At 32.6% G+C, this 26,830-nt stretch overlaps 1 protein-coding gene across 1 annotated transcript in view; it reads left to right on the top strand.

Moving 5' to 3' along the window:
- The window catches only part of LOC110112461 (cleavage and polyadenylation specificity factor subunit 3-II), a 101,553-nt gene that overhangs the window by 70,910 nt on the left and 3,813 nt on the right, over positions 1 to 26,830 (top strand). Inside the window, exon 11 of the mRNA XM_028694991.1 lies at positions 4,755 to 4,962. Coding sequence (XP_028550824.1) covers positions 4,755 to 4,962 — 208 coding nt within the window. The remainder of the gene's footprint in view (positions 1 to 4,754; positions 4,963 to 26,830) is intronic.

The raw sequence follows: 26,830 nt of genomic DNA, 5'->3' as shown, positions 1-26,830 counted from the left end.
AATGTAGAATAAGTGAAGCATTATGTTTAGGGGTTTAATATGTTGCACTAATATATTTCACTAATAGTTGTTAGTGTTAGTCTACTTCTTTATGAGTTGAACTATATTTCATTTTGTCTTATTATTAAGATATTTTGATTTCACTTCATATTTTGTACCTTTTTATGTTTTATATTTTTTACTTATTAGTATATAAAAAATTTATCATTTTATATTTACGCAATCTTTTGATTTTGAGGCTTACGCCTCAAAATGCCTTGAGCCTTACACCTCACCTCACGAACGAAAAATGCCTCAATACCCGATTACACAATTTTAAACATTGATATCTATATTTCAATCGTTCCTGTGAAAGAAAACACAAGAGAAATTTTCCATTGAGAGGAAACAACAGGGAGGAAGAAGAAAGTGGAGAATGAAAGTAAGTTTATATATTTTAATTATATTATTTGGCAATCTCCTCTATGAATGAAACTTAAATGAGAGTCTATATTTAGTCTGAATGCAAAGGAAGAACATTTGAAGAAGAAAGAGGAAGAAATGATGTTGAGAAGATTTTTTTGTAAGTGATTTCAAAATTTCTATTCTTTTTTCTTTTTCAAATTAATGAAAATAATTATATGAAAATATTTTGATTTAAAAATAACAGTATCTGATTTTAGTGAAATTAAAACATAATATTATCTATATTATAAGGAAGAAGGTTTGTTATTTAGACTTATGACTCCTGAAATAAATTTTGACTGTTATAGGTTAAAATAACTTTTTAAAAAATTAAGGATTATCACAATCTACCCACCTTTAACAAACGTCCTCGGCATTTCCAAACCAGAATAAGTTAGAATAAACCTGGATACAACGGTTTGATATCATATTCTTTCTTCCAAGTAGCATCTCTAGCGGTCATGTGCTTCCTCTGCACATTGACCATAGAAATATGGTAGCTTCTCAATTTTCTCACATCATATGTCAAAATCCTATCAGACTCTTCCCTATAGTAAATATACGGATGAATCTCAACATCATCAATAGATAATCTCTTTCCAGAATCAGATACCCACTTTCTCAAAAAGATACATGGAACACATTATGTATATCGGACCTATGATCATGTAATAATAACCTGCAAGCAGAATTACCAATCTTCTTAATGATCTCAAAAGGTCCAATGTACCTTGGACTTAGCTTGCCAATTCTCCCTGTTGAACCTTTCAGGGCTAATTTTGACATAAATAAATTCACCAATATGAAACTCAACCAACCTGTGTTTCTGATCATAATATTTTTTCTACCTATCTTGATCAAATCTTAATCTTTCTCTAATAAAATGGATCTTTTTTGTAGTGTCATCAGCAAAGACTGGCCTATTACCTGTATATCTCCCACCTCTATCAAAGTCAAAGGAGTCCCACATTTCCTACCGTACAGAGATTCGTAAGGAGCCATACCTATGTTGTTATACATAAACTCTATCAGCGGAATATGATCCTCCCAACTACCCCAAAATCTAGAACACATTCTCAGAAGATCCTCTATTATACCAATGCTTAGTAAAATTAAAACATAATAATGTCTATGCTATGTCAAAGACGGTTTGTGATTTGGACCTATAATGACTCCTAAAATATTTTTTTATTGTTATAATTCAAAATAGCTCTTTTAAAAAACTAAGGGTTATCACAACTGATACCGCCAAGTATGGGTGTTGTAGGGAAATAAAGGCAGCATACTTGCTTAGCCTATCCAATATTACCAAAACCATCAAAAAATCCTCCGATTTTGGCATACCTTCAATGAAATACATGGTTATCTTTTTCCACACCTTCTCGGTCATAGCTAGAGGTTGCAAAAGTCCTCCTAGAGCCATTGCCATATATTTGTGCCTCTAATAGATATCGCAATTGGCCACCATCTCCTCCGTAGCTTTCTACATTCCAACCCAATACAATTTTGCTACAGCCTATGATAGGTCTTCTGTACCCCCGAGTGCCCCACTACCGTGAAACACTTGCAGCAAATGGGGTACATATGGCAACATCCTCAATATAACCATTCACCCTTTGTATAACAATCTCTAATCTATTAAGGTATAGCCTAGATAACTATCCTTGTTCATCAATAATTCTCTCATGATTTTCTCCAATCCTTCATCTTACTGACTTTCCTTCTCAATGCCTCCCAGTCCACAACTAAGGGAACAGTTAATGCCATCATGCGGGGCTCCCTAAGAGGCATTGAGAACTGGTGTGGTTCAGTATGAACTCGACAACTGAGTTAAGGGATACCTCTGCAATATCTAAGTGTAAGTGATTATCTTCCTCATCACAAACTGTTAGGACATGTAATGAACGGTCCTTACAATGGTGGCTTGGAGCGAACTTTTCATCACACTTAAAGCATAAATCCTTAACTATGTTATCCCGAATTTCTAGCTCATCTACCTCTTGAAGTTCCCCCTGGTCTTAATCCTTGACCTTTATCCCTCGGAGCATCTTTTTGAATAGGCACTGTCTTCGCTTTTGGTGTCAAAAATATAGTGGTCATGCCTAACTGCTGCTACAGCTACTCCTCTCTAAGGAATTCTTATCCCCACCAACTGGGCTAACTCCATAGCCCCTAAGCTACATGGTCTCAATACTTGAACAACCGCTCGAATTTTAGGCTTAAGCTCCTTCATAAAATTCTCCTCTAGCACAGTCTCTGACAACCTTCCCTATCGGCTTGAGGAGTACTTGAACTTCTCCCAGTACTTTATTACCATCCCCTCCTACACCAGAGCAAAGAATTGTTCATTGAAGTATCTTTCCCGACTAGTTTAGAAATGTTCTAACAAACTGTCTTTGAACTCCATCATGATTGAATCGGATCTCACAAATCTCCCCATTAGTACTAGGACAGAGCCTTCCCCTCAAGACATAGAGTGACTACAATAAGTTTTTCATCTTCTGTTAATCCATTTACAACAAAATATCGCTTCACCCTATAAATCCACATGTGAGCATTTTTTTTTATAAAAAAAATGACATCTTCAACTTTCTCACCCTATAATCTCCATCACATCAATTGCTTCTTCCTTCTCCATTATAGTGGGTGTTGTGTTCCCTCCATGTTTTCCTCTCCCCCAAATCAGCTCTTGATCTTCACCATCCCAATTTATTCACCGGCCATACCCTTCACCTGTTACCCTCCTTAGAAGTGGCTTCAAAAGTGGCATCTCCTCTTCTTCTCCCAAAATTTTCATCTCTTGATCCTCCCTCATCGTCCCTATATTAGAGTTTTCCCCATTTCCTTATCCGGTCAACGGTTCCCTTTCCTCTGATGATTGCATCTTAGCTTGAACTCTACCATCATTTTCATCATCTCTTCCAGATTTGAAAATCTGCCCTCAATTGCTGAAATTTACTCTCTGAATTCAGATTTCAAATTTTCAACTTCTCCATCAAGCCTCTACTCTAACACATCAATCTTCTTAGCCGTCATAGGTCCAAAAAAAAAAAGCTCTGATACTAATTTGATAGGAGTCCGATCTCCACACAGTCAAAAAGCAACAATGAAGAAGAGAAAACACAACATAAATCAATGATAAATAATAAGATTATTGACTAATTTTATTGATATTGGTAATCTACTATTTGAGCGGTGCTCTCAACAAATCCTAGGCGCCACTAGGAACAACTCCAAAGAAAATGTCTACTAAAGATAAAATCATATAATGAAAATAAAATAGCTTAATTAATCCTAAATAAACTTTTCTAATTCCCTCCCAACTACGAATTCAAATAAGTCATATTTCCTTAGATAAACCTTCCTAATTATCTCTCCCAATCTGAACTCAAATTAACTATCTTTTCCTAAATAAACCTTCCTAATTTCTTCCAAATTTTGATTTTCTATGGTAAGTAATTAAAGGTATAATTAATCCCCTTTGAGCCCCCCTCTCTCCTTTCCTATCGCTCACACTAATGGGGACCACTGGGCTTTTTCGTCTGCCAGATAGACTGGCTCCACTTGCTGGGGCCGGGTTGATTGGATGGTTTCATGAGTGGGAAAGGAGGAGTCTGATTAGAGGAGGCTTATGTTTATAAGGGAGTTTACACATTTTCTTTCCTTTTTTGTGAAAATTTTTAAAGCTTTATCTTTTGATAGTCTTCTTTTTCTCTTTAAATTTTATTTAATTATTTGTAAAATAAGGGTGTATGGTTGGATGAAAATTTTAGAAAAGGAGAGAGTGGAAAAACAAGACATGATGTATTTATGCTTGAAAATTTTAAGAAAGATACGAAGAAATTATTATACATCATTTTAATATCAAATTTATGTAGAAAAGATTCATGTAGCCGATCCCATGCAATGGAATAAAGGCTTGATGTTGTTGTTGTTATTTTAATATCAAATTAATGGAGGCGTTAATGCGTTTTCTATCTTCCTTTTCTGATTGGACAATGGAGCTAGGATTTGATATCATGAAAAGAACTCTCCGTACAGAAATTGCAGATGAATTGATGAAAGGAGGAAGAAATATGTGTGCACTACTTGGATCAATGGCCTCACAAGTAATCAATTTCGTTCATTAATCAATATCCAAAAAGTCCATACAAGCAATCATATTTAGAAAGGAAAAATAGCCCTAAATTATGGATGGAATTATCCTTATTCTTAATATATTTATTCTAAATAAAAAAAGAGAAAACTAAGTACATTTCAACCAAAATTAATGATACGTTGAAAACTAATTTGATTCAACTCTTTTGTAGATTGGTTTAACTCCTTGTGGTTAGCTTATGAGAAACCAAACTTGTGTGTAGATTTGGCAGAATGGTTTTCCAAAATAAATGGAATCCTTTGTCACGGTCAGGTAATCAAATTGGTCTTAATTTGGTTTTATATCTCGGTAGTTTTCGTTTCCAACTCCCGATTAAAAGAAATAATTCTATATTTAAGCCTCCAAGTTGGAAAATTTTGAAGCTTGCTCTCTTGTGTTTTAATTTTTTTTTTTTAAAAGCTTTTGGTTAGTTTATCTGCTGTTGAACTCTTTGCTTTCAAAGGTCGAGCAAATGTTTTTGTGTTGTGTTGATGAGTTTATTTTCTTTCGTTGGATTTGGTCAAAGTCTTGTTATTGTTCAACTATAAGCACATATTTGTAATAGTTCTGTTTCCTCTGAGAGTAATTGGCCAAGGCTCAAATATTTGATTCAAAATACGCCTGATATCTATTTTCATATGTTTCTATTGAATATGAGAGAAATGTTTTAATCCCTCAAAAGTAAAATAATAATCCTATCGGCAATTGCTAAGTTTAGAATGCCTGTACCGAAAGTTACCTGAAAAGATGCAATTAACTAGATTTGACAGGAAATGCAGGTCTTAACAGGAATGTTCTGGAAGTATGGCAGAATGGTTTTGGCTAATGCTTAAATCTCTTGATATTTGTTATTATTCCTGAAATTATTACGTGATAGTTACACGTATTATGTTGACTAGAGAATAATACTCATCTTTCATAAAACTAGGAATTTGTATTCGGTTATCTCTGAGTGTGGATTTGCATGGCATTTCAAAAATTTTCTTTTTTTTTTCAGACTTTGGCATTCCAATATTTAACACGATACTCGTTTACAATGCTTTATTTCTTGGTACTTTTAGTTCACATGATATCAATTTCCAGCTGCTATTCCAATTTTTTTTTGTTTCTGTTATCCCAAAGTTTAAATAATTTTATTAGTTATTTTCAGAAGAGAGTCTAGGATTATCAACTATTGTCTACTGTATATTTGCTCCATGTTTTTTTTTTAAATTATTTAAATAATTTTGTATTGATCATGTTATCTCGAAACCTGATTTATCCAACATATTTTTAAATACTTATTTGTTAGACTAGTGGCTCGTTCATTTTACTGACATTTATTTGTGTTTCTAGAGTTATATTTTCTGTTCTCTGAGATTTATTGGCATAATTATCTATTTATCATGACACAACAATATTAAAAAAAAAAAAAAAAAAAAAACCTTCATTTACCATGAACTTGCTGAAGGCTTTCTAATAATCATTGGTATATCACCAGTACATTGTCACTGTATACCTAATAAAGGTCTTGTTTTCAAACTTGGACATAGGATGCTTCATGGCAAGTTAACATTTGAATTCATACTGAGATTGTTCAACAGATCATCAACATTAAGATATCTTGATGGTTTACATCGTCAGTTGGATGCATTACGAGATTGCACATATCAATACATCTCAGTTTACCTGTCAATCACTTAGAGGCTGTGCAATGAATAGATCCATGACATATAGATGCTTCCGAGATTGCTTCAGTCCTTTCTTGTAAAGCTGCTGATCCGAGCAATAGTGGCCCTGCTGGTCACGGTGTTAACTTTAATCAAGTAGGGGACACTGTTAACTTGAAGGGTAATTGTAATCCTGGTTGTTAGTTTGGAGCAAATATTGGAATTTCCCCACTGGTGGTTTTTCTTCTTTTGTACATCACCCTTATGGTGTATATTAATTCATTGAATGGCCAATATCATGCTTGAAAATTTTTTCTTTTGTATGCTCAGAGCGAGAACTATTAAATTTAGAGAATTGGAGAGGGAAAATGCTTAATTTTCTTGCTCAGACATGTTCCTATTTATAAATCTATACAAGATATTTTAATAAAGAAAGAAATAATTATAAAATCATACATAATTGCTCTGATATGATCCTTCCTAAATCCACCTAAATATGGAAGGAGATCGGCGCTAGTTGAGCCACCCACAAATCCCCATCCTAGCCGGGGGATCAAAATGCCAAGGGACGGCTGGGATTTTACCCTCCCCTTCAAGCTGGGGAATACATATATGTTATTCCCAGCTTAGTAATTAGTCTCAAAAAGGCAGAGTTATCTAGTCCCTTGGTAAAAATATCTGCAAGCTGATCTTTTAATGAGATATGGTAGATACATATAAGACCACTATCTAGTTTCTCCTTTATGAAATGTCTGCCCACTTCTATGTGCTTGGTTCTTTCATGTTAAAACGGATTGTGAGCTATGCTGATTACTGATTTGTTGTCACAGTATAGCTTCATGGGTCCTTCCCACTTGATCTTTAGTTCTTCTAAAATCATCTTGATCCATAGTAGATCAGATATTTTCAAGGTCATAGCTCTGTATTCTGCTTCTGTACTAGACATTGCCACCACATTTTATTTCTTGCTTCTCCATGTAACAAGATTTTCATGCAGGAATGTGTAATATCCTGAGATAGATCATCTATCTACTGGTGATCCTGCGTAATCTGCATCAGTATATGCTTTTGGGGTTATTCCACTGTCTCTTATGAAGAAAATCTTTTTACTTAGGTTTCCCTTAAGGTAGTGTAATATTTTCTATATAGCTTGCATGTGAGTTTGCTTTGGATTTTGCATGAACTGGCTGATCATGCTTATAATAAACACTATATCTTGTCTTGTGTGGGAAAGGTAGATCAATTTTCCCATAAGTTTCTGGTAGGCTTCCTTATCTACATTTGGACTTCTTTAGCTTCTCCCAATTTGAGACTTAGTTGTACTGGCTTTGGTGCCGATTTAAAAGCTAGCTTATGTGTTTCTTTAAGAAGATCATTAATGTATTTTTTTTGTAAAATGAAGATTCCTTTACTGGAGTTGGCTACTTCAATTCCAAGGAAATATTTTAATCTACCAAGATCTTTGATCTCAAAATCCATGGAAAGACATTTTCTCATAATTACTCTCCTTTTCACCATTCTCAGTCAAGATGATATCATCCACATTAGCTAATAAAATTGTCTTCCCTTATGTCTGAGTGCTTGAAAAATAATATATGGTTCCCTTGGCTTTGCCGATAATCATTAAATAGCATGACTTTTGAGAATCTTCTAAACCAAGATCTAGGTGATTGCTTTGGTCCATATAAAGTATGACATCTCTAGGTTCAGCATTTGGATTGACCTGTTTTGACCTGATTGGAAACATTGTAAGAAGAGGATTTGGGGATGAAGAATATGATTTTTTAGCCATTTCAGATTATTTTTAGCCGTCGGCCTAGTTCAGAAAATTATCTGAATCGAGGTATGTCACATTGCGTTTATCTCGATTTTAAAAAATAAATAGTTTTTATCTAATTTTTTGATAAAATTTTTATTTTCGTTAGTGAAAAATGCGGATACTTTTGTACCAGTAAAACTTTTACCTCATAACTTTTTATATGTTATAGAGATTGAGATTATGAATGTTGAGTATTTTCTGAAAATTTTATAACGAGAGTTTTGAAATTTGTGAGATTTTTATTGAATAGAAAATTATCTGGATGTTGAAAAATAGTGTTGTATTATGATAAAAGTTTTAAAAGTTTATTTTACACAATCCCTGATAATTTGATTATTTTTAAAAAATATGTATTTTTGCGTAATAGGTTTTTTTGTTGCCTACCGTTAGAGAAAATTGTGCAATTTTCACACATGCTCAATTACGCTTTAATTTCTATAATATGATGAAAAATGTGCCTATGTGATTAAATAATATATGTTAGGAGTCATAAGGGATCAGAATTTTTTGATATTTTGTCTGTGTCATGGAATATTCTTGTGCATATATGCTATTTTCTAGTGCATATGGGCAAGTTCTGGTGCTATATGCACAAAAGATAATCATAAGGGGTCAGAATCCTTTTGAGATTCTATTTGGGTCCGGGGAATATGATATGAACTACTCTATGATATGAATTGCATTTTATTCATCTGCTCAGTATTATTTTTTTATAATTGGATAACTGTTATGCTCATATTATATTTCTCAGTACAGTAATTTATTTTATTGCATTTAATTAATTTTAAATATTTTAAGCAAAATGTTGAATAAAATAATTTTGAAAATTTAGATCGTTTTGTGTGGCCTGCTAAGCTGTTGTAGCTCAATATGATTTTGCTTCTGATTTTTTGGCTCTGAAAAGTGGAAGGAGCTTATGGATTAGCAGTTCAGGATTGATCAGAGTTTATTTGTATTTCCTTATTTTGATATTTTGTACAATCATGACTAGTTTATTATTCGATTTTGTAGTATCTGCATGTAGTCATATATTGTAGTGTAGATATATTTTGAAGAAATGAAAGAAATATTATGGATGAGTTTTTTTTTAGTATTTGAATATTTTAATAGCTCTGTAATCTGTAATTTATTTAAAATGAATATTGAAAGAGAATTTGAAATATTTTAAAATTAGATCTTGGGATTTTCTTGTCACGGCAAAACACTATAGGAACTGTCATAGTTGGGTTGAGTTTACACACTTTGTCACCTCCTAGATTTATCTTTGAATCCTAATTGAATCTCCATAGATATTTCTGTCTCCAAGTCCTCAAGTTGGAATATATTTTTGACATCCAACTGTTATAGCCAGTTGTAATTAGCTTCTAGTGAGAATAGGATCCTCATTGTGTTCATCTTGGCCACAGGTGCAAAAGTTTTCTAGTAGCCTATGTCATATGTCTGAATTTACCATTTTGCCACAAGTCATATCTTATATCTTTCCAATGTACCGTCATCTTTCTATGTCACAGAGAACACCTATTTGCATCCGACTATTTTTTTCCTACTAGTAGGTCGTTAATCTCTCAGGCATTGCTTTTCTCCAGGGCCTGCATGTTGACCTCATTTTTGTATGAGGTCATCATGTATTGCCCCAAACTCCCGGTTCTATGTTCCATAACTGATAGCGTGCCACCTGTTAGTCGCTTCAGCAAATCCAAATCAATCATCCAATCCATAAATCAAACCCATAAATCAAACACACACCCTCAATCAAATACCAGCCAAATCTCAATCAAATTCAGATTTCAAACCTACCCAGACTTTTGAACTTTTCCTGATTCAATCTCCAATCAATCATTCAACATTTAATCAAATCTAATCAACCTGCATATATCTAATCCTCAATCAATGACCTGCATTCAATTAAAACCAAATCGACCTGCATACATCAAATCCCGTATCATTAATTTTTTTCAATCAATGATTGATCAAGATGGTCAATTGAGCTAGCTCAGGCTATCTCAATTGATTATCAAACATCAATTTTCCTTCAAATCAATTTTAAATCACTTCTAAACTCCACCAAACTTCTTCAAATACTTCTCCTAGTGCTTAGAACTTGACCACTCATCTTAACCTAGTCACTAGTTGACTTAGTCAACTTAACCCAATTTGAGTCAAATTAGTTCAATCCAAGCCAACTCAATCCATATATCCAATCAAATCTCTATCAAGCCATCTATCCTCTAAATTGATTCAAATTCATGCTCCAAACATGTCTTAATCATTGATCGATTAAACTCGAGTCAAGTTTGAGCAAGTCCACATATGGGTTTTGGTCAAATTCTCCTACTCTTAATTAAATATACATGCATCTTCATTCAGTCTATTAATATTCCATTCAAACAGCCATTTATAATCTCCCATGCCACCTTGGCAGTCAATATAACTGTTGACTAGTCAAACTAGTCAAACAATTCATCAAAACCTATTGAAGTGGACAAATCCCTAAGCTTGAGGTAATCCTCTCTATCCCAGCAGCTGAAATAGGTTCCAGAACCTTCTAAGTGCTGATTAAACCCAGCTCAAGTTTTGGATTAAGCTCCTAATACTCACATGTGCAAGTAAAGACAAAAATACCTTTCCACATAGATGTCCTTGCATTTGTCCTTTGATTCTCTGATCCTAACAACCCCAAGCCAGGTGTTAAGCATCTGAGAAGTCCCTGAATTAATCTCAACCGTCCCTTTTGGCTCAAGCATTTGGAATAGGGTAGAAGGGACGGATTGGATCATTCTAATCTATCTCCCATTGGACTCACTATCAGAGGGCTCGAGCATTTCGTTTTGAATCCTCTGTCATTCCTCTTCATTCCTCTTCATCCTCCCAGTGATTTCCCAGCCTTTGGTGGCTGCTAACGACGAGATCAAAGCCCAACCGAAGCTTGGATCGTTCTAGTTGTCATAGCTCCTTGTAGAAGCTTCTTCCAGGCTTGAGGTCTTCTAGAGATCAACACGTGGACAATCAACAAATTCAACCGTGGTTAAAACATCCAAATTTATCGACTCTAGCTCGGTAAATCTTAAACCCTAGGCGTTTATCTAGTTTTCTAAATAACATCTCAATGAGTGCATCAAATGGCTTAAAAATAATTCCCCACTACTCCTTGAACTCTTTTAAATCTCTGTTTAAAATTTTAAAACATTTGGTTTGCTATTTCGCTAAAACGAAAAAAAAAAATCCTTGGGTTAACGGGTCAGCTGAACGAGGAAGATGAAATCAGGACCATTCGTTCTTTCTATTTCACACGGACGGTCATGATTTCTCCATTTTAATGGTTTGACCAACCGTTAGATCCACATTTTGATGGATCTAACGGTTAAGAAACCTGCCGAGCTGGTTAAGTGAGTGGGCCCCGCTTGACCACCGCCATCCGCGTGGTCGAACCTGGCTGTGACGCGTGGAAAGTTAGCCGCCGGCTGACTGTGTATTTAAAGCTTTTAAATAAATTTAAAAAATGCAGAGAGCTTCAAAAATCCATAGGAATTTCAATTCTTATCCATTTTTGGAGTTCTTGGGCTTGTTTTGTTCATATTTTTAATAACTATATTTTAAAAATATTAAAAAATTATTCTAAGTAATATTTTCTTAATAATTTCAGAAATACATAAAACCCTATTTTTAATTTTAAAATTATATATAAAAATTATTTTGATTTGAAATTTGGCAGGAGTATTCTAGGGTATAAGTCTGATCTAGCCTAATTTTCTTAAGGCCATTTGATGCAATTTCTTTTAGTTTATGAATTTACAAAAATCTAGGTCAATTTTTTATTTAGATTTCCCTTTTGGGATGAAACTCAAACTTAGAAAACTAGTGTTATATACTTAATGATCTAATACACATCGATTTGACATTAATCAATCTCATAATAACTAGTAGATTTAGGTGACTCTTCACTATGGGTCTTAATTTTCAATAAACTCAATAAATCAAATAAAATTCCTAAAATCTAAAATAAATCTCAACCAATTCTAATCAACTATAAAAACAAATTTATAATCATTCAAAAAATCAGAGATCAAGCTTAAATATCATTAAACCTAAACTAAACCTTAATCAAACCTAAATCAACACCCCTAATTAAACTCTAATTAAACAAATCATAATAATTTAAATAAAATTCCTTAAAATTTCAAACTGATTATAATGAACCATAAACTAAGTAAACAATCAATCTAAAATCAACTTTGAGCCTAAATCTCACTTAATTCCTAATTAAATTCCTAAATTTCCTTAATTAAACATTAACTAGATAAATACTTTAAAATTCATATAAAATTCAAATAAATTAAAAATATAAAAGAAAATAAACTCATTTTAAAATCAAATAAAACCAGAAACATAATAATTTTAATTTTAAATAATTTTCTAATAATAAATCCATTAATAATTCCTTAAGGGAGTAATTTCTTTAATAATTCATTAAATATACTAAATAAATCCTAAAATTCATAAAATTTAAATAAAACTAAATAAAAATCAGAGAATCATAATGTAATTTAAGAATAAAATTTTTAAATAATTTTTAAATATTAATTCAATAATAATTTATTAAATAACCCATTTTCTATTAATAATTAATTAAATAATATTTAAATCCTAAAATTCATTAAAATTCATGTTAAAATCAATAAAATCTAGAGATTAATCTTTCCAATTTAAATAAAATTTTGTAATAATTTCATTAGTAAATCATTTATTCTTAATTAAATTCATAAAAACTCAACAAATGATTAAAAAATTCTAAATATTATAATAAGATACATTGAGATTTAAATTAAATTTTAACTCATTCAAACCAAATTAATTTGTTAATTTTGTTGATTAAAATTTATTTTAATCAATAAAATTTGATTATTAATTTAGATTAAATCGGTTAAGGCCTTTATGCCTAAAGCTTGATTCCTTTTGGAGGGCTTTAGGCATTTCGATTTAAAAGGCCTTTTAATACACATAAATAACAAAGAGATCCCTTATGTGTTGTGCATGACTCCTTTCAGGAAGGCACAATTACATTTAGATTAAGGGATCTTCAAACAAATATAATAACATACCGACCTTATACGACGTGCTAGATTCCTTCGGGAGGGCATATGGTATTGCATTCATAAGGTCCCTTTCTCCTTCTCTAATAAAATTTAAGGATTCTCAAATAAAGACTTATCTTTTTTATATGATGAGTGTTCATTTTGAAAGTCCTAGGACTTATAAATTGATAACTTTTTGCACTTAGGGAGTTATCAATCTATAAGTTCTTTAAAACTAAATCAAATAATCTTAACTTCTAAAATTGGAATAATTTAAAATTCAAATACACTCTACTTAAACTTCAATTAAATTCACATTTGGCCTTTAATAAATAAACCTTAATAATACATGCAATTTGAACAATAATTTCTATAGGACCTATCCAAGCCACACGACCTCTTTCACACACTTAGATTCTTGTTAGGACAACCAACTTTAGCCTAGGCTAGGCCGGTGGTTTATTGTGGTTTTGTTTGCGGGTGTCTTGCCTAGAGGGTACCTATGTTTGTTTGCTTACTTTCCTGCAATTCATAGCATGCATATTTATTTTTTGTCTGTACACCAAAGAGTGGAGTGAACAAGTGAGGGCCATGTATTTACTTTTCTGTCTTTACTTTCCTGCATATATGACTGTTCACAACGCACTCATAGCATGCATAATTATATAACTGCTTTACTTTTCTTCTTTTACTTACCTACAAAGTAGAATGTTCCTAGGGATTGATGTACTTGTAAAGAGAAATGTAAAGTTTTATTTTCTAGATTGTTGTATATAGATTGAGTCTGTAAAGTGTTTCGAGTCTATAAAAGAATTAAAAACAATTGCTTATACATATACAAATGGGGCTCTAAAAAGTAATATCCTCCCCCAGGAGGATGTTCCTTTTTGGAATTCCATAGAAGACTTGGAGCCTGAAGACCATAAGCAGTTGTATTTAATTCTATTCTCTTATAGGTTTAGAACCCAGGTTTGTTGTCGGTGGGGCCTGGCCACCTTTACTTTACTGCAGACCGTGGGATGTACTCTGTAAATTTGATATTAATAAAATCAACTCTTTTATATATATAAATGTTTCATGCATCATTATCATTCGTGTAGATTTTCTATTTTTTGTAAGCATCTTATCCTGCATCTGATTAGATTTCTTCAAATATTCCTTGATTCCTAGGATAGAGCTACCTTAAATCTTGCATTCATCGGCGAATTGTTGTGATTAGGATTGTTAGCTGGCATCCCACTCTAGGCAGGTGGTAAGTCCAGAATGTATACACTCTCTCTTTGCACCTTCTCTCCTCTAATCAACTCTAACTCTACTAAATTCAATATTAAAGTCTATAATCTAAAGTCTGAGCATAAAAATTTAGATTAGCCCAAATATTTAGTTAAATTTATATATAATTTTAAAATTAATTAGTCTTCATTTAAATCGAGAGTATTCTTTTAGGAGATGTAATTTGACTTTCCCCTATAGGGAGTCTAGATCCCAGAATAATCTAAACCCTCTCTTAGTTTCCTTTCTAAGGTAGGGGAAAGATCTGTGAAATGTTGACATTGCTTTATCTATATATTAAAATTTATTTCTATAATCAAAGGATAGGTAGATGATTGATCTGCTCTCACAGGCAGGTCAAATATCTTCTATATTTGATAATGGAAATAAATTCATAATTCATTAGTCTAATCGGGTTGATAGGACAATATGCGAATTGTTCTTCGGGATGATTTGTATATTCTCTATGCTGCACCTGATTAGAAGAATGAATTATAGGCTTCTTTCTTTTAAATCAATAGAAGGACAATAGTCTGCTTTTCGGGGCGGTATAATATCCGACTATGTGGATTTAATTGGAAGAAAATAATTAAAATACATATAAAGCAAATCATGTGAGGAACTAAAATTATTTCTTTAAATTTAAAAAGCATTTTAAATTAGAGAAAAGATTATATTTTTTTTTCTCACACTGCATTTTATCTTTCATTACACTTTTTCAATTTTTATTAGATAGCCTCGAAAATATCATTAGGAATATGAATATTATTTAGTACAATCATAAATTTTGTGTGTGAAGATGAGAAGTTATGGAAGGATACAAAGTTGGTTATGGGGTACAAGAGAGGTTTTTTGGTGAACTTGTATTTATCTCAACTTCAGGAGACGGTTTATATTCTTGGATCTACTCTGGAGTATAGTTTGGATTTGTGCGCTTAGAATACACTTGCCCAAGCCTCTTGTTGTCCATAATAACTTTGTTCTCAGTTTCCCTGGATTTATTTTTAGGTTTAGGTGGATTGGTTTGAGGTGGAGCTAGAAGGTCAAGAGGGGAAAGCTCACTTTCCTCATCTTCCTCAGTTTCAGTCCCCTCCTAAAGGTGACTTGACTTCAATTATTCATAATTCATGCATGATTTGTATATTGCATACTTCCATAACAATCTTTCTTTTATACTATTTGTAGAAAAAATGTGTCTACAATAAGAAAAAGAATTGAACTTCTTTTCATAATATTACTGATTAAGAAAAGTTTTAAACAATCATACTTGATCTTATTTCAAACTCCAACTATACATATGGATATACAATTACTTGTGCATGAATACTTGAATGTATGCTCATATTCACTAATTGAAATCCTTTTAATGCATTTATCTCTTCAAACAAGTCAAGTGACATTGTATGTATATAGAATTAATAATTCTTGCTTTTAGAAATTAGAATTTACATAACTTATATTCCTGGCGAGTTGTCTCCTTCAATCCTCCACCTCTTACTCTTCCGCATTTACAAGTAACCTTAAAACCTCCCTTATGCATATATCCAATGAATCCTCTTTCCTTTTCTTTCTTCCCTAAACTTTCCTTATTCTTCCTTCATTGTCTCTTTCTCCCACATAGTCACTGCTCCCTCAAAGCAATTACTCACAAAAATTGCTCTCTTACACAGTCACTCTCACTCCCTTCCCAAACTCAATAGTTGTCGTTATCTGCACTGTCGAGCACTTCACTCTTCCAACACTGCACTGTGCGTGAATTGCTACAATTCTCTCACTCATGATTCTCCCCAATGTATTGTTCCGTGCTTCTCCTCCACAGCAATGTGCCGAATTGTCACGACCCAGACCAGATGCTCGACTTAACGAGGCGGGAACGAAAGTCGGACAGTAGAATCAAATCATTTAATTCATAAGTAATACAACATTAAAATATCATATTTTCTTCCACAATTTATCTGAAGAGCCACTAACAAAATTCCTCAAATATTTAACATTTGTAAAGTTCATAAATTACCTATTTTCAGTGTTGTGTTGTCTTCTATAGATAAATTTTTTCCTTTATGTCATTTCTAAATCTCTGAAGACTTACCTGAAATATTTATTTAATGGAATGAATTTATAATATATACAATACATATATAACCTTCAATATACAAATTCTTCTCTTTTTTATCTTTATTTTATTTATTTCAATCATTTATACATATCCGATCATATTCCTTTATAACATTTATAAAGCTTTAATATTTATTTCTTTTTCCACTTAACTTGTATAAGAGCACCGTCTAAATGTACCAAAGGTACAACCATTTTCATTTCCATTTACTTTTCAATAACCTTTTTCGTACACGAGTATGTTGTTTCCCCAACTTGTACTATACGAAGGTGAACTCATATAAGTTTGCATGCATATCCTTTTTACTTATTTTACATTTATTTAATTTATTTTGATTCATTTTCATATACCATTTCTTCGTATGCATACTTTCTTAAGACATACATGTATCATATACGTTTATACATCCTTTTTCACATATACACACAATTCCATTCAAGTCATTTTATTCATTCATTTTTCGTTGTAACAATATCTATATTATTTTATGCATTTAAACTTACATCATTTCACACATGCTGGTTTCCAAAAAGGAGTAAAACCTTTAAGCAAAACTATGATATAAAATGTTATGTAATGTTGAAAGAAAATATAAAATATTAAAATTTCACAACTATAATTATAATTACCCACTTTAATCTTTCAAATCGATCCTTATCACAACCTCAACTTTAATTCTCTTTCTTGTTGAATCCTACAGGCTACAGCTTGATTTCTTTCATTCCAAAATTCCTAAAATTTCACAATATAATTTTCATAAAACAAATATTCTTTTAAAAATAAATCTAAGAAAATTCATATGAAAGTTTACTTACAATGAGGGGATTTTTCAAATACCAAAATCTTCCTTTTTTTTTTCTCAAATCTCTTCTCACTTCCAATTCTCTCTTATCTTCAATTAAATGTTTCCACTAAATAGAGAAAAATTAGGAAACAATCTATACAAAATTGAAAAAAAAAACAAATTTTTTTTCTTTCCCACGTCGTTCCTCCCGTTCGTTAAAACTTCTTCTAAATTTATCACTCATTTAGCGATAAGAATGAAGAGGAATCGTTAATTCTTATTCTTGAAGACAATCTTTTGCTAAAATTGGAAAAACAAAACTCACCTCATGCTCCGCCCCTTCTTTGTTCGCAAACACCTCTCTGTTTAACGAAAGGCTTCGTTCGCCCTTTTAATAGATCTGGCCGGTTAAGAACCAGTTGGACCGAACCGATTATTACATTCTCCCCTTATAAAAAAATTTCGTCCTCGAAATTAAATCAAGTATAAGAAAACATACTTTATTTGAATAAATGAGGATATTAATTTTTCATTTCTGCTTCTTTCTCCTAGGTGGCATCTCTTTCTAATCCATGCTTTCATAAAATCTTCAATAAAAGGTATTGCTCTATGCCTTAACTATTTTGCATTATAATCCAGTATTCGTTCATGTTTTTTAACATATTTGAAATTAAGCTGCAAGTTAATTGATGTGGACTGGATTCTCCTTGACTCATCTGACACATATTTCCAAAGTACTGATATATAAAAAACATCATGAATTCATTCAATGTTTAAAATTGCGTATTCGGGTATTGAGGCGTTTTTCATTCGTGAGGCAAGGCGTAAGCCTCAAGGCGTTTTGAGGCGTAAGCCTCAAAATCAAAAGATTGCGTAAACACGAAAATAATAAATTTTTTATATACTAATGAGTGAATAATATAAACATAAAAAAGCATAACATATGAAGTGAAATCAAAATATCCCAATAATAAGACAACATGAAATATAGTTCAACTCAAAATTCTATCTTTCCTAAATCCCAGTATCCTTTTCATTAACATATAATTCCAATTTTCAAAAACAAATAGCAATGACATTTCACATAATAACTCATAAGTCATCAACACTGTCATCACTAAGTGGTTCTTTAGTTGAATCATCATTATGATGAACTGCTCTCTCCCCTTCCTCCTCTCCTATAGAGTCCAATGTCAGGCATTTACTTCAAGATTTATGTAAGTTTTAATACATATAGTGTGAGGCGTAAGCGTCATACCAGTGAGGCGAGGTGGGCCTCAACCAAGTTGAGGCGCAAGCCTCATAAAAAAAACTCGAGGCGTAAGCATCGAGGCGTTTTTTACTGGAATTGCGCAAAGGCGGGCCTCAAGGTGAGCCTCATATTGCGCAATTTTAAACCATGAATTCATTTCATATGCACTAACAGATCTAATATATAATCCATATTTACAATCTTCTCTATGATTTCAAAAGGACCTATGAATCTTATAGGCTCAATTTTTCTATCTTCCCAAATCGTTGAACACCTTTCATTGTGCTAACTTTGAGATAAACAAATTCTCCTACTTCAAACTCAACTTGTCTGTGCTTTGCATCATAATACTTTCATTGCCTGTCTTGTACTTCTTTTAGTCTATCTCTGATCAATCTTATTTTACTAGTAGCCTCATCTACCAGTTCAGTTCCAATTATTTTTATTTCACAGGTTTCTACCCAACATAAGGGTGTTCTACACTTTCTCTCATAAAGAGCTTCGTATAGTGTCATTCTAATACTAGATTGGAAACTGTTATTGTATGCAAGTTCAATCAACGGTATATGAGTCTCCCAATTTCCTCTAAAATTTAATACACACAACCGTAGTAAATCCTCCAAAGTCTGAATTATCCTTTATGATTGCCGATCAGTCCGAGGATGAAATGTTGTACTGAAAGTTAATCAGGTGCTCATAGCTTCATGCATTTTCTTCCATAATTTAGAAGTAAATTGGGCATCTCTATCAGAAACAATTGATTTTGGAATTCCATGCAACCTTATAATTTCATCCACATAAATTTTTGTCAATTTCTTCACTGAATCTGTCTTCTTGATTTGTAAGAAATGAGCTAACTTAGTTAATATGTCAATAACAACCTATATTGCATCGTGACTCTATATTGACCTGGGTAATCCAATTATAAAATCCATTACAATATCTTTTCATTTTCATTTTCATTCAGATATAATTAAAGGTTGTAGTTTACCACTTGGCTTTTCATATTCTACTTTAATCACTGACAGGAAATACATTTTGCCATAAATTCTTCTATATTTCTCTTTAATCCTGGCCACCAAAATAACCATCTCAGTTCCTAATACATCTTTGTACTGCCTGGGTGAATGTCAATAATTGAGAGGCGAGTTTCCTGCAATTCTTTTATTTTCATTCTGTAAGGTGCCCTTGCTAGTGGTTATGAAACTGATATCAATTCAATAGTGAAATCTATTTCTCTTTATAGTGGTAATCCTGACAAACCAATTCAATAGTGAAATCTATTTCTCTTTATAGTGGTAATCCTGACAAATCATCTAAAAACACATTTGGATATTCTTTGATTACAATCATCTTTCAACTCCTTAACTTTATTATTTGTATCCTTTACTTGAGCAAGAAAATAGTGACACCCTTTGGATACAAATTTGCAGACTTTCATATAAGTGATTATCATTAAAGAAATTCCTCTCCCCAAAGAATTTCAACTCTCTTTCTCCCGAAAAATTAATTTTTATAATTTCCTATTGCAGTCAATAATCACAAAATATTTTGATAACCAATCTATCCCAATATCATGTCAAATTCTTGCAATGATAAAACATTCACTGTTGTTTCAAACAATCTTTCATTTATTTTGTAAGTCACTTGAGATACACCATTTACATTCACAACATACCCATTCGACATCAAAACTTTCAAAACTATAATTATTTCATAAACATTCAATCTCATTGATTTAGCAAATGCCTCTAAAATTAAGGAGTGTGAAGCTCATGTATCAAAAAGGATCTATACAGGCTTTCCTTGAATCGCTACCACACTTATAAAATTACTTAAAAAATAACATAAACATTCATCATTTCTTTAACAATGTTTTCATAATACATATTTATTCATTTTTCATTAATCTCACATGTAATCAGTTCAGGTGAATCCTTAACATTCTTCTGAGTCAATGCATATACTCTAGGCAGAGTATTCTAGCGGTCTTGACTTGGTCCTAGAGTAGAAGCAGTTGATTCTATCGTTCTTGATCTTCCAAACTTTCTTTGAGATCCAGTGTTTATCCTTGACTCTCCTGCCGGTCTTTGCCGCAAAGTAGGACGATTCTTGGCTATGTGACCTGGTTGATGAACCAGAAGCAACTATTTTTGCCCGATAAACATTCTCTTTTATGTTGCCTTCCACACTTATTGCAACTGTTCACACTTGAGCTGTCACTGCTATTGAACTTAATCTTCTTACAATTAAACTTTCCAGCTTGTGAAAGGGGCTTGCTATGTGATTCCCGAGAAATTCCTATAACCTTACCACTTTTTCTCTTCTGAAAGTCACGTCTCCTTCGAGTGTTTTGCAGGTCCAATTCTACCCTCCTAGCCCTTTCCACCAACATTAAGTAATCTTCAATTCTAAGTGGAACAAGAGGCTGCCTAATTGCATCCTTCAATCTAGATAAAAATAGGTGACATTGTTCTTTTGCAGTATGTATCAGTTGAGGAGCATATCTGGATAAGGTTGTAAATTCAGCTTCATATTGCATAACTGATTTATCTCCCTGCACCAATCTCATAAATATATCATGCAGCTGCCTCCTTGTAGGAGTTACTAACCAATCTCTGAACATTCGTGTAAAATCATCCCACTTAGTTTGCATATCATGAATTCCTCCAGTTTTATTTTTATGCTGACCTCTCAACCACCTTTCTGCTTCTCCATCAAGAGCAAAGGTTGTCAGGGAAACTTTCCTCTCCTTTGGACAGAACATTCATTCTAAAAATTTTTGAACCATTAGTAGTTAGTTTTCAGCTTCAATTGGTCCCTATACTCCTTTAAATAATGGTGGTCTCATATCTTGAAACAATTTGAGATATTTATCCATAGACATTCCACCATCGCTACTACTTCCGGATGTTTGATTCAATGAGTCTTGAATTAACTGAGTCATACCCATCATCATGTGTGTCAATGCATCAAGGTTAACATTAACATTAAGCACTGGCATTTCCACTTCTGCCTCTTCCTCTTCTCCGAGATCATTTTGATTCCTATTTTAGTAAGATATTTATTTTACATTAAAATTTTAAATCATTAATAATCATCTTAATAGTTCTTCCAATATGATTCATATATTAATTGATCTCTGATATCATTTTTGTCACGACCCGGCCGGATGTTCGACTTAACAAGGCGAGAATGAAAGTCGGACGGTAGGATCAAATCATTTAATTTAGAATTAATACAACATTAAAACATCATATTTTCTTTCACAATTTATCTGAAGAACCATTAATAAAATTTCTCAAATACTTAACATTTATAAATATCATAAATTATATGTTTTTAGTGTTACGTTGCCTTCTATAAATAAATTCTTCCATTTTTGTCATTTATAAATCTCTGAAGACTTACCTGAAACATTTATTTAATGGAATGAATTTGCAAAATAAACTCAGTGGGTAACTCTTAAAACAATCAACATGAAATTAAAAATATATATACAATAGACATATAACCTGTAATATACATCTTATTCATTTCTCTTTGTTATCTTTATTTCATTCATTTCAATCACTTATACATATCCAGTCATATTCCTTTCTAACATTTATAAAGCTTTAATATTTATTCACTTTCTCATTTAATTTGTACATGAACATTGTATGTACCAAAGGTACAATCATTTTCATTTCCTTTTCCATAACCTTTTTTCTTTTCATGCACGAGTATGTTACTTCCTCAGCTAATACTCTATGGGGGTGAATTCCTGTAAGTTTACATGCATATCGTTTTCCTTCTTTTCTATTTATTTAATTCATTTTAATTCATTTTCATATATTCATTTTTTATTTATTTTCATATACCATTTCTTCATGTGCATACTTTCTTAAGACATACATGTATCATATATGTTTATACATCCTTTTTCACATATACACAATTTCATTCATTCATTTTCCATTGTAACAATATCTATATTCTTTTATGCATTTAAACTTACATCGTTTCACATATGATGGTTTTCAAAAAGGAGTAAAACCTTTAAGTAAAACTATATAATGTTGAAAGAAAATACAAAATATTAAAATTTCACAACTATAATTATAATTACCCACTTTAATCTTTCAAATCAATCCTTGTCACAACCTCAGCTTCAATTCTCTTTCTTGTTGAATCCTACAGCTTGATTTCTTTCCTTTTAAAATTCCTAAAATTAAGCAATATAATTTTCATAAAACAAATATGCTTTTAAAAATAGATCTAAAAAAATTCATATGAAAGTTTAATTACAACAACGGGATTTTCCAAATCCCAAAATCTTTCTCTTTCCTTCTCAAATCTCTTTTCCTCATTTCCAATTGTCTTACTTATCTTCAATTAAATGTTTATACTAATTAGAGAATGAATTAGGAAATAATTTATACAAAATTAAAAAAAACAAACATTTTTTCTCTTTTCCTCCCGTTTGTTGTAACTTCTTCCAAATTTATCACTCCTTTAGCGATAGTAATGAAGAGGAATCGTTAATTTTTATTCTTGAAGACAATCATTTGCTAAAATTGAAAAAATAAAACTCACCTCATGCTCTCGCATGAAACCGCCTGTCCGCCCCTTTTCTGTTCGCGAACGCCCCTCTGTTTCGCAAAAGGCTTTGTCTTCACTTTTAATAGATATGGCCGGTTCAGTTTTTTAATAGATCTGGCTAGTTCGACTGAACCGGCCAGACCAAACCAATTATTAGACGAATCCTCTTCATGTACTGTGTCAACTTCCTCTTCAATCCAGTAACCGCACTTCCTCCAGTACACTGTGCCACACCTTAAAGTAGTGGCTGCTTGCTGGTTGCGTGAATTCATATCAGAAAGAGGATAAGATGAGAGGGCCCACCTTAACTGCTCTCACACTCTTACCCAAAGAATGCACCTATTCAGGAATTAGGGAAATAATTAATTTCATTTATGTTTTGCTTTGTATTAATACTAGTATTTACTTAACAGTACTTAACTATTAAGTAAATATTAATTATTTAATAATGAATTTTAATAAAAATATTAATGAAACTCTTTTAAACTAAAAAATTAATCTGTGGAAATCGTCATTACCTGAATTTTCTAGGTATTACAGACTTATTGTAGTGTTGGTTTGTGATATACCATTTTGTCCACTTCTTTGATTCCACTCCTTACTTGGGGGCTTTCCATATATCTTCCAGTATGTCTCCTTTATGTGTCTTGATTTCTTGCAATAACTACACCAAAAGGGAGTCTTTGTCTTTAGATTTTGAAAAATCCTTATCATTTTACGTCCATGGCGCCTCTTTGGTTAAACACCATTGCCGAACCTTCAACTTCCTTTGGCTATAGCATTATCCCTCATCAGCTTTCGTCAGTACGAATGAGAGAAATGATCTCGTTTAATGAATTTGTTTCCTCTTTGCCAAATATCTGAACTATTACCTGATCAAACTCCGCATTTAATTCTACAAGAAAATCATACACTTTATCTTTCTCAATAATTTTTTTCAGGATAACAACATCTTCTGGACACTTTGTCTCTATGCTTTTGTAGTGATCAAGTTCTTGTTACAAGTTTTGAAGGAGAGACGCTTCATCCCATTCCCAAAAATTGTGATCTTCTTCTTTTGGTCCTACCCCATGGAGGTGATTCATCTATCCTTTCCCTTTCAAGTAGATCTTCACAAATTGAGATCACTTCAAGTAATTCTTCCCATTTAAGCAATAAGAAAGTTACATATTTTGGAGATCTCCTCTTCCTTGATGCGCCATAGAGTCCTACATAGAGCATTGAGAGGAATTAACTTTAGATATTTTGGTGGCTAAGGATAGTGATGAAGGCTACATTAATTAAGCCAGCAACAATGAAGGCTACGTTGGTTATAAGAGAAGTAGAAATAACAAGAGAAGGCTGGCAATGAAGGTTGCTTGCTCTTTGCTTCCTTCTCTTTAGTCTCTGAACGAGAACAACAATGAAGGCTGATGGTGAAACAAACGGGTTATATCTCCTTAGGCTTTGATACCATGTTAAGTTCAGAGAATTGGAGAGGGAAAATGCTTAATTTTATTGCTCAACATATTCTTTTTTATAGATCTATACAATATATCTTAATAAATAAACAAATAATTACATAATCATATATAATTGTTCTAATATTATCCTTCCTAAATCAGCCACCTAAATATGGAAGGAGATCGACGCAATCCAGGTGAGCCTCCCACAGATCCCCATCCTTGTTGTGGGATCAAAATGCCAAGGGACGATGGAAATCGGCGCAATCTAGGTGAGCCTTCCATGGATCCCCATCCTAGCTGGGGGACTAAAATGCCAAGGGAATGCTGGGATTTAACAGAAACAATTTGACTAAAGGTTGAGAGTATGGCACCTATTTAGATGATTTTCTTGAAAGCTTTTTCCTCTATTTTTTTTCCAAACATTTTATGAATATGTGGCACAAATTTGAATGGCAAATGATGTATAGAGAATGATAGTTCATGTTTGCTAAATGCTAACTTGTTCTCAAGCTTTATAGTTGGTCAGGAATGTGTAGATAGTGCAGAAAGATGAAGGCAAAATAATAATAATAATAATAATAATAGTAATAATAATAACAACAACAATAACAACAACAAATAAAATGAATCTTTTATGTGCTTATCATGGCCAATTAATGAATGAGATGCTTATCTTAAGGCCAAGTATTATACAAATTGTTGACTACAAAAACAATAACAACAAATCTTTATCCCACGATGTGAGGTCGGCTACGTGAATCCTTTTTTTTCCATTATGTCATATTAAGAGTCAAAATATTCTCATCTAAATCTAATAAAGAAATGTCATTTCTAATATCTTCTAATCAAGTATTGTTAGGCCTACATGTACCTCTCTTAACATAAGTCAAATCTAATACATCTACATTCCTAACCAGGTCATCAAAAGGCCACCGTTTTATGTGCCCAAACCATGCAAGGAGACTCTCTCTAATCTTATCTTCTACTGGAGCTACTCTAACCCTTTCACGTATATGCTCATTTCCTATCCTGTCTCTAAGGGTAAAGCCACTCATCCACCCGAGCATCCTCATCTCTGCAACACTTAACTTAATATTATGTTTCTATTTTAATGGCCAACATTCTGCACCATAAAGCATTGCAGGTCTCACTACCATCTTATAGAATTTTCCCTTAAGTTTGAGAGAAACTTTTCTATCACACAACAAGCACGAAGCATTCCTCCAGTTCAACATTCCAACATGAATTCTACTAATGATATTCCCATCTATTTCACCATCACTCTGAATAATAGACCCAAAATATCTAAAATGTATACTCTTATTAATGACTTGATCACCCAAAGTCACAATCCCTCTACTAGATCTATTATTACTAAAATTACACTCCATATATTCTGTTTTTTATCTAATTGAACAAAAGCCTTTAGACTTTAAGATTGACCTCCATAATTCAAGTTTACTATCAACTCCCTCTCTAGTCTTATCAACAAGAAGAATATCATCAGCAAAAAGCATACGCCAGGGTACAACCTCTTGTAAATGTCTAGTGAGAACATCCATGACTAAAGTAAAATGATATGGGCTTAAGTCCGATCCTTGATGTAATCCAACTGAAATAGGAAAATACTTGGTCAAACCACCTTGTGTTTGAACACAAGTAATAGCTCCTGCATACATATCCTTAATGACTTGAATATAAGCATTATTAACTCCTTTCTTATGTAGAACTCTCCGTAGCACTGCTCTTGGAACTTATCATATTCTTTCTCTAAATAAATAAAAATCATATGTAGATCCTCCTTATTCTCTCTATACTTCTCCATCAAACCTCTCAATAAATGTATAGCTTCCGTAGTAGAGCTACCTGGCATGAATCCAAATTGATTTTGTGAAACGTTAGTGTCACGGTGCAACCTATGCTCCATAACTCTCTCCTATAGTTTTAACACTGTCGTTGCCATGTATCATGTCCTGAATGATAAAAGTTGAGGGTTGTGTTAGATAATCGACAACCAACGTAAAACTTGTCTAATAATCATGACAATTATTCACTTCTTTGATAAATATATTGAACTAATGATCCGACGTGATTTCATGGGGAATCTTAAGTTAATTGTTTCTTAGAGTTCTCCATAGGAGTTGTTTGATGAAAGATGATCTTACCTCTTCAATGGATCAAGCATTTCAGATTGCTTTTGAGTTGGATGTGGGCTCCGAAAATTCGGCCCCGGCCTCCGCTCGCTGTTCTTATTC

The sequence above is a fragment of the Dendrobium catenatum genome, unplaced genomic scaffold (genome assembly GCF_001605985.2).
Source record: "Dendrobium catenatum unplaced genomic scaffold, ASM160598v2 fragScaff_scaffold_621, whole genome shotgun sequence".
Taxonomy (NCBI): domain Eukaryota; kingdom Viridiplantae; phylum Streptophyta; class Magnoliopsida; order Asparagales; family Orchidaceae; genus Dendrobium; species Dendrobium catenatum.
Note: the sequence above shows the minus strand (reverse complement) of the source record. Positions and strands in the feature narration are given on the sequence as shown.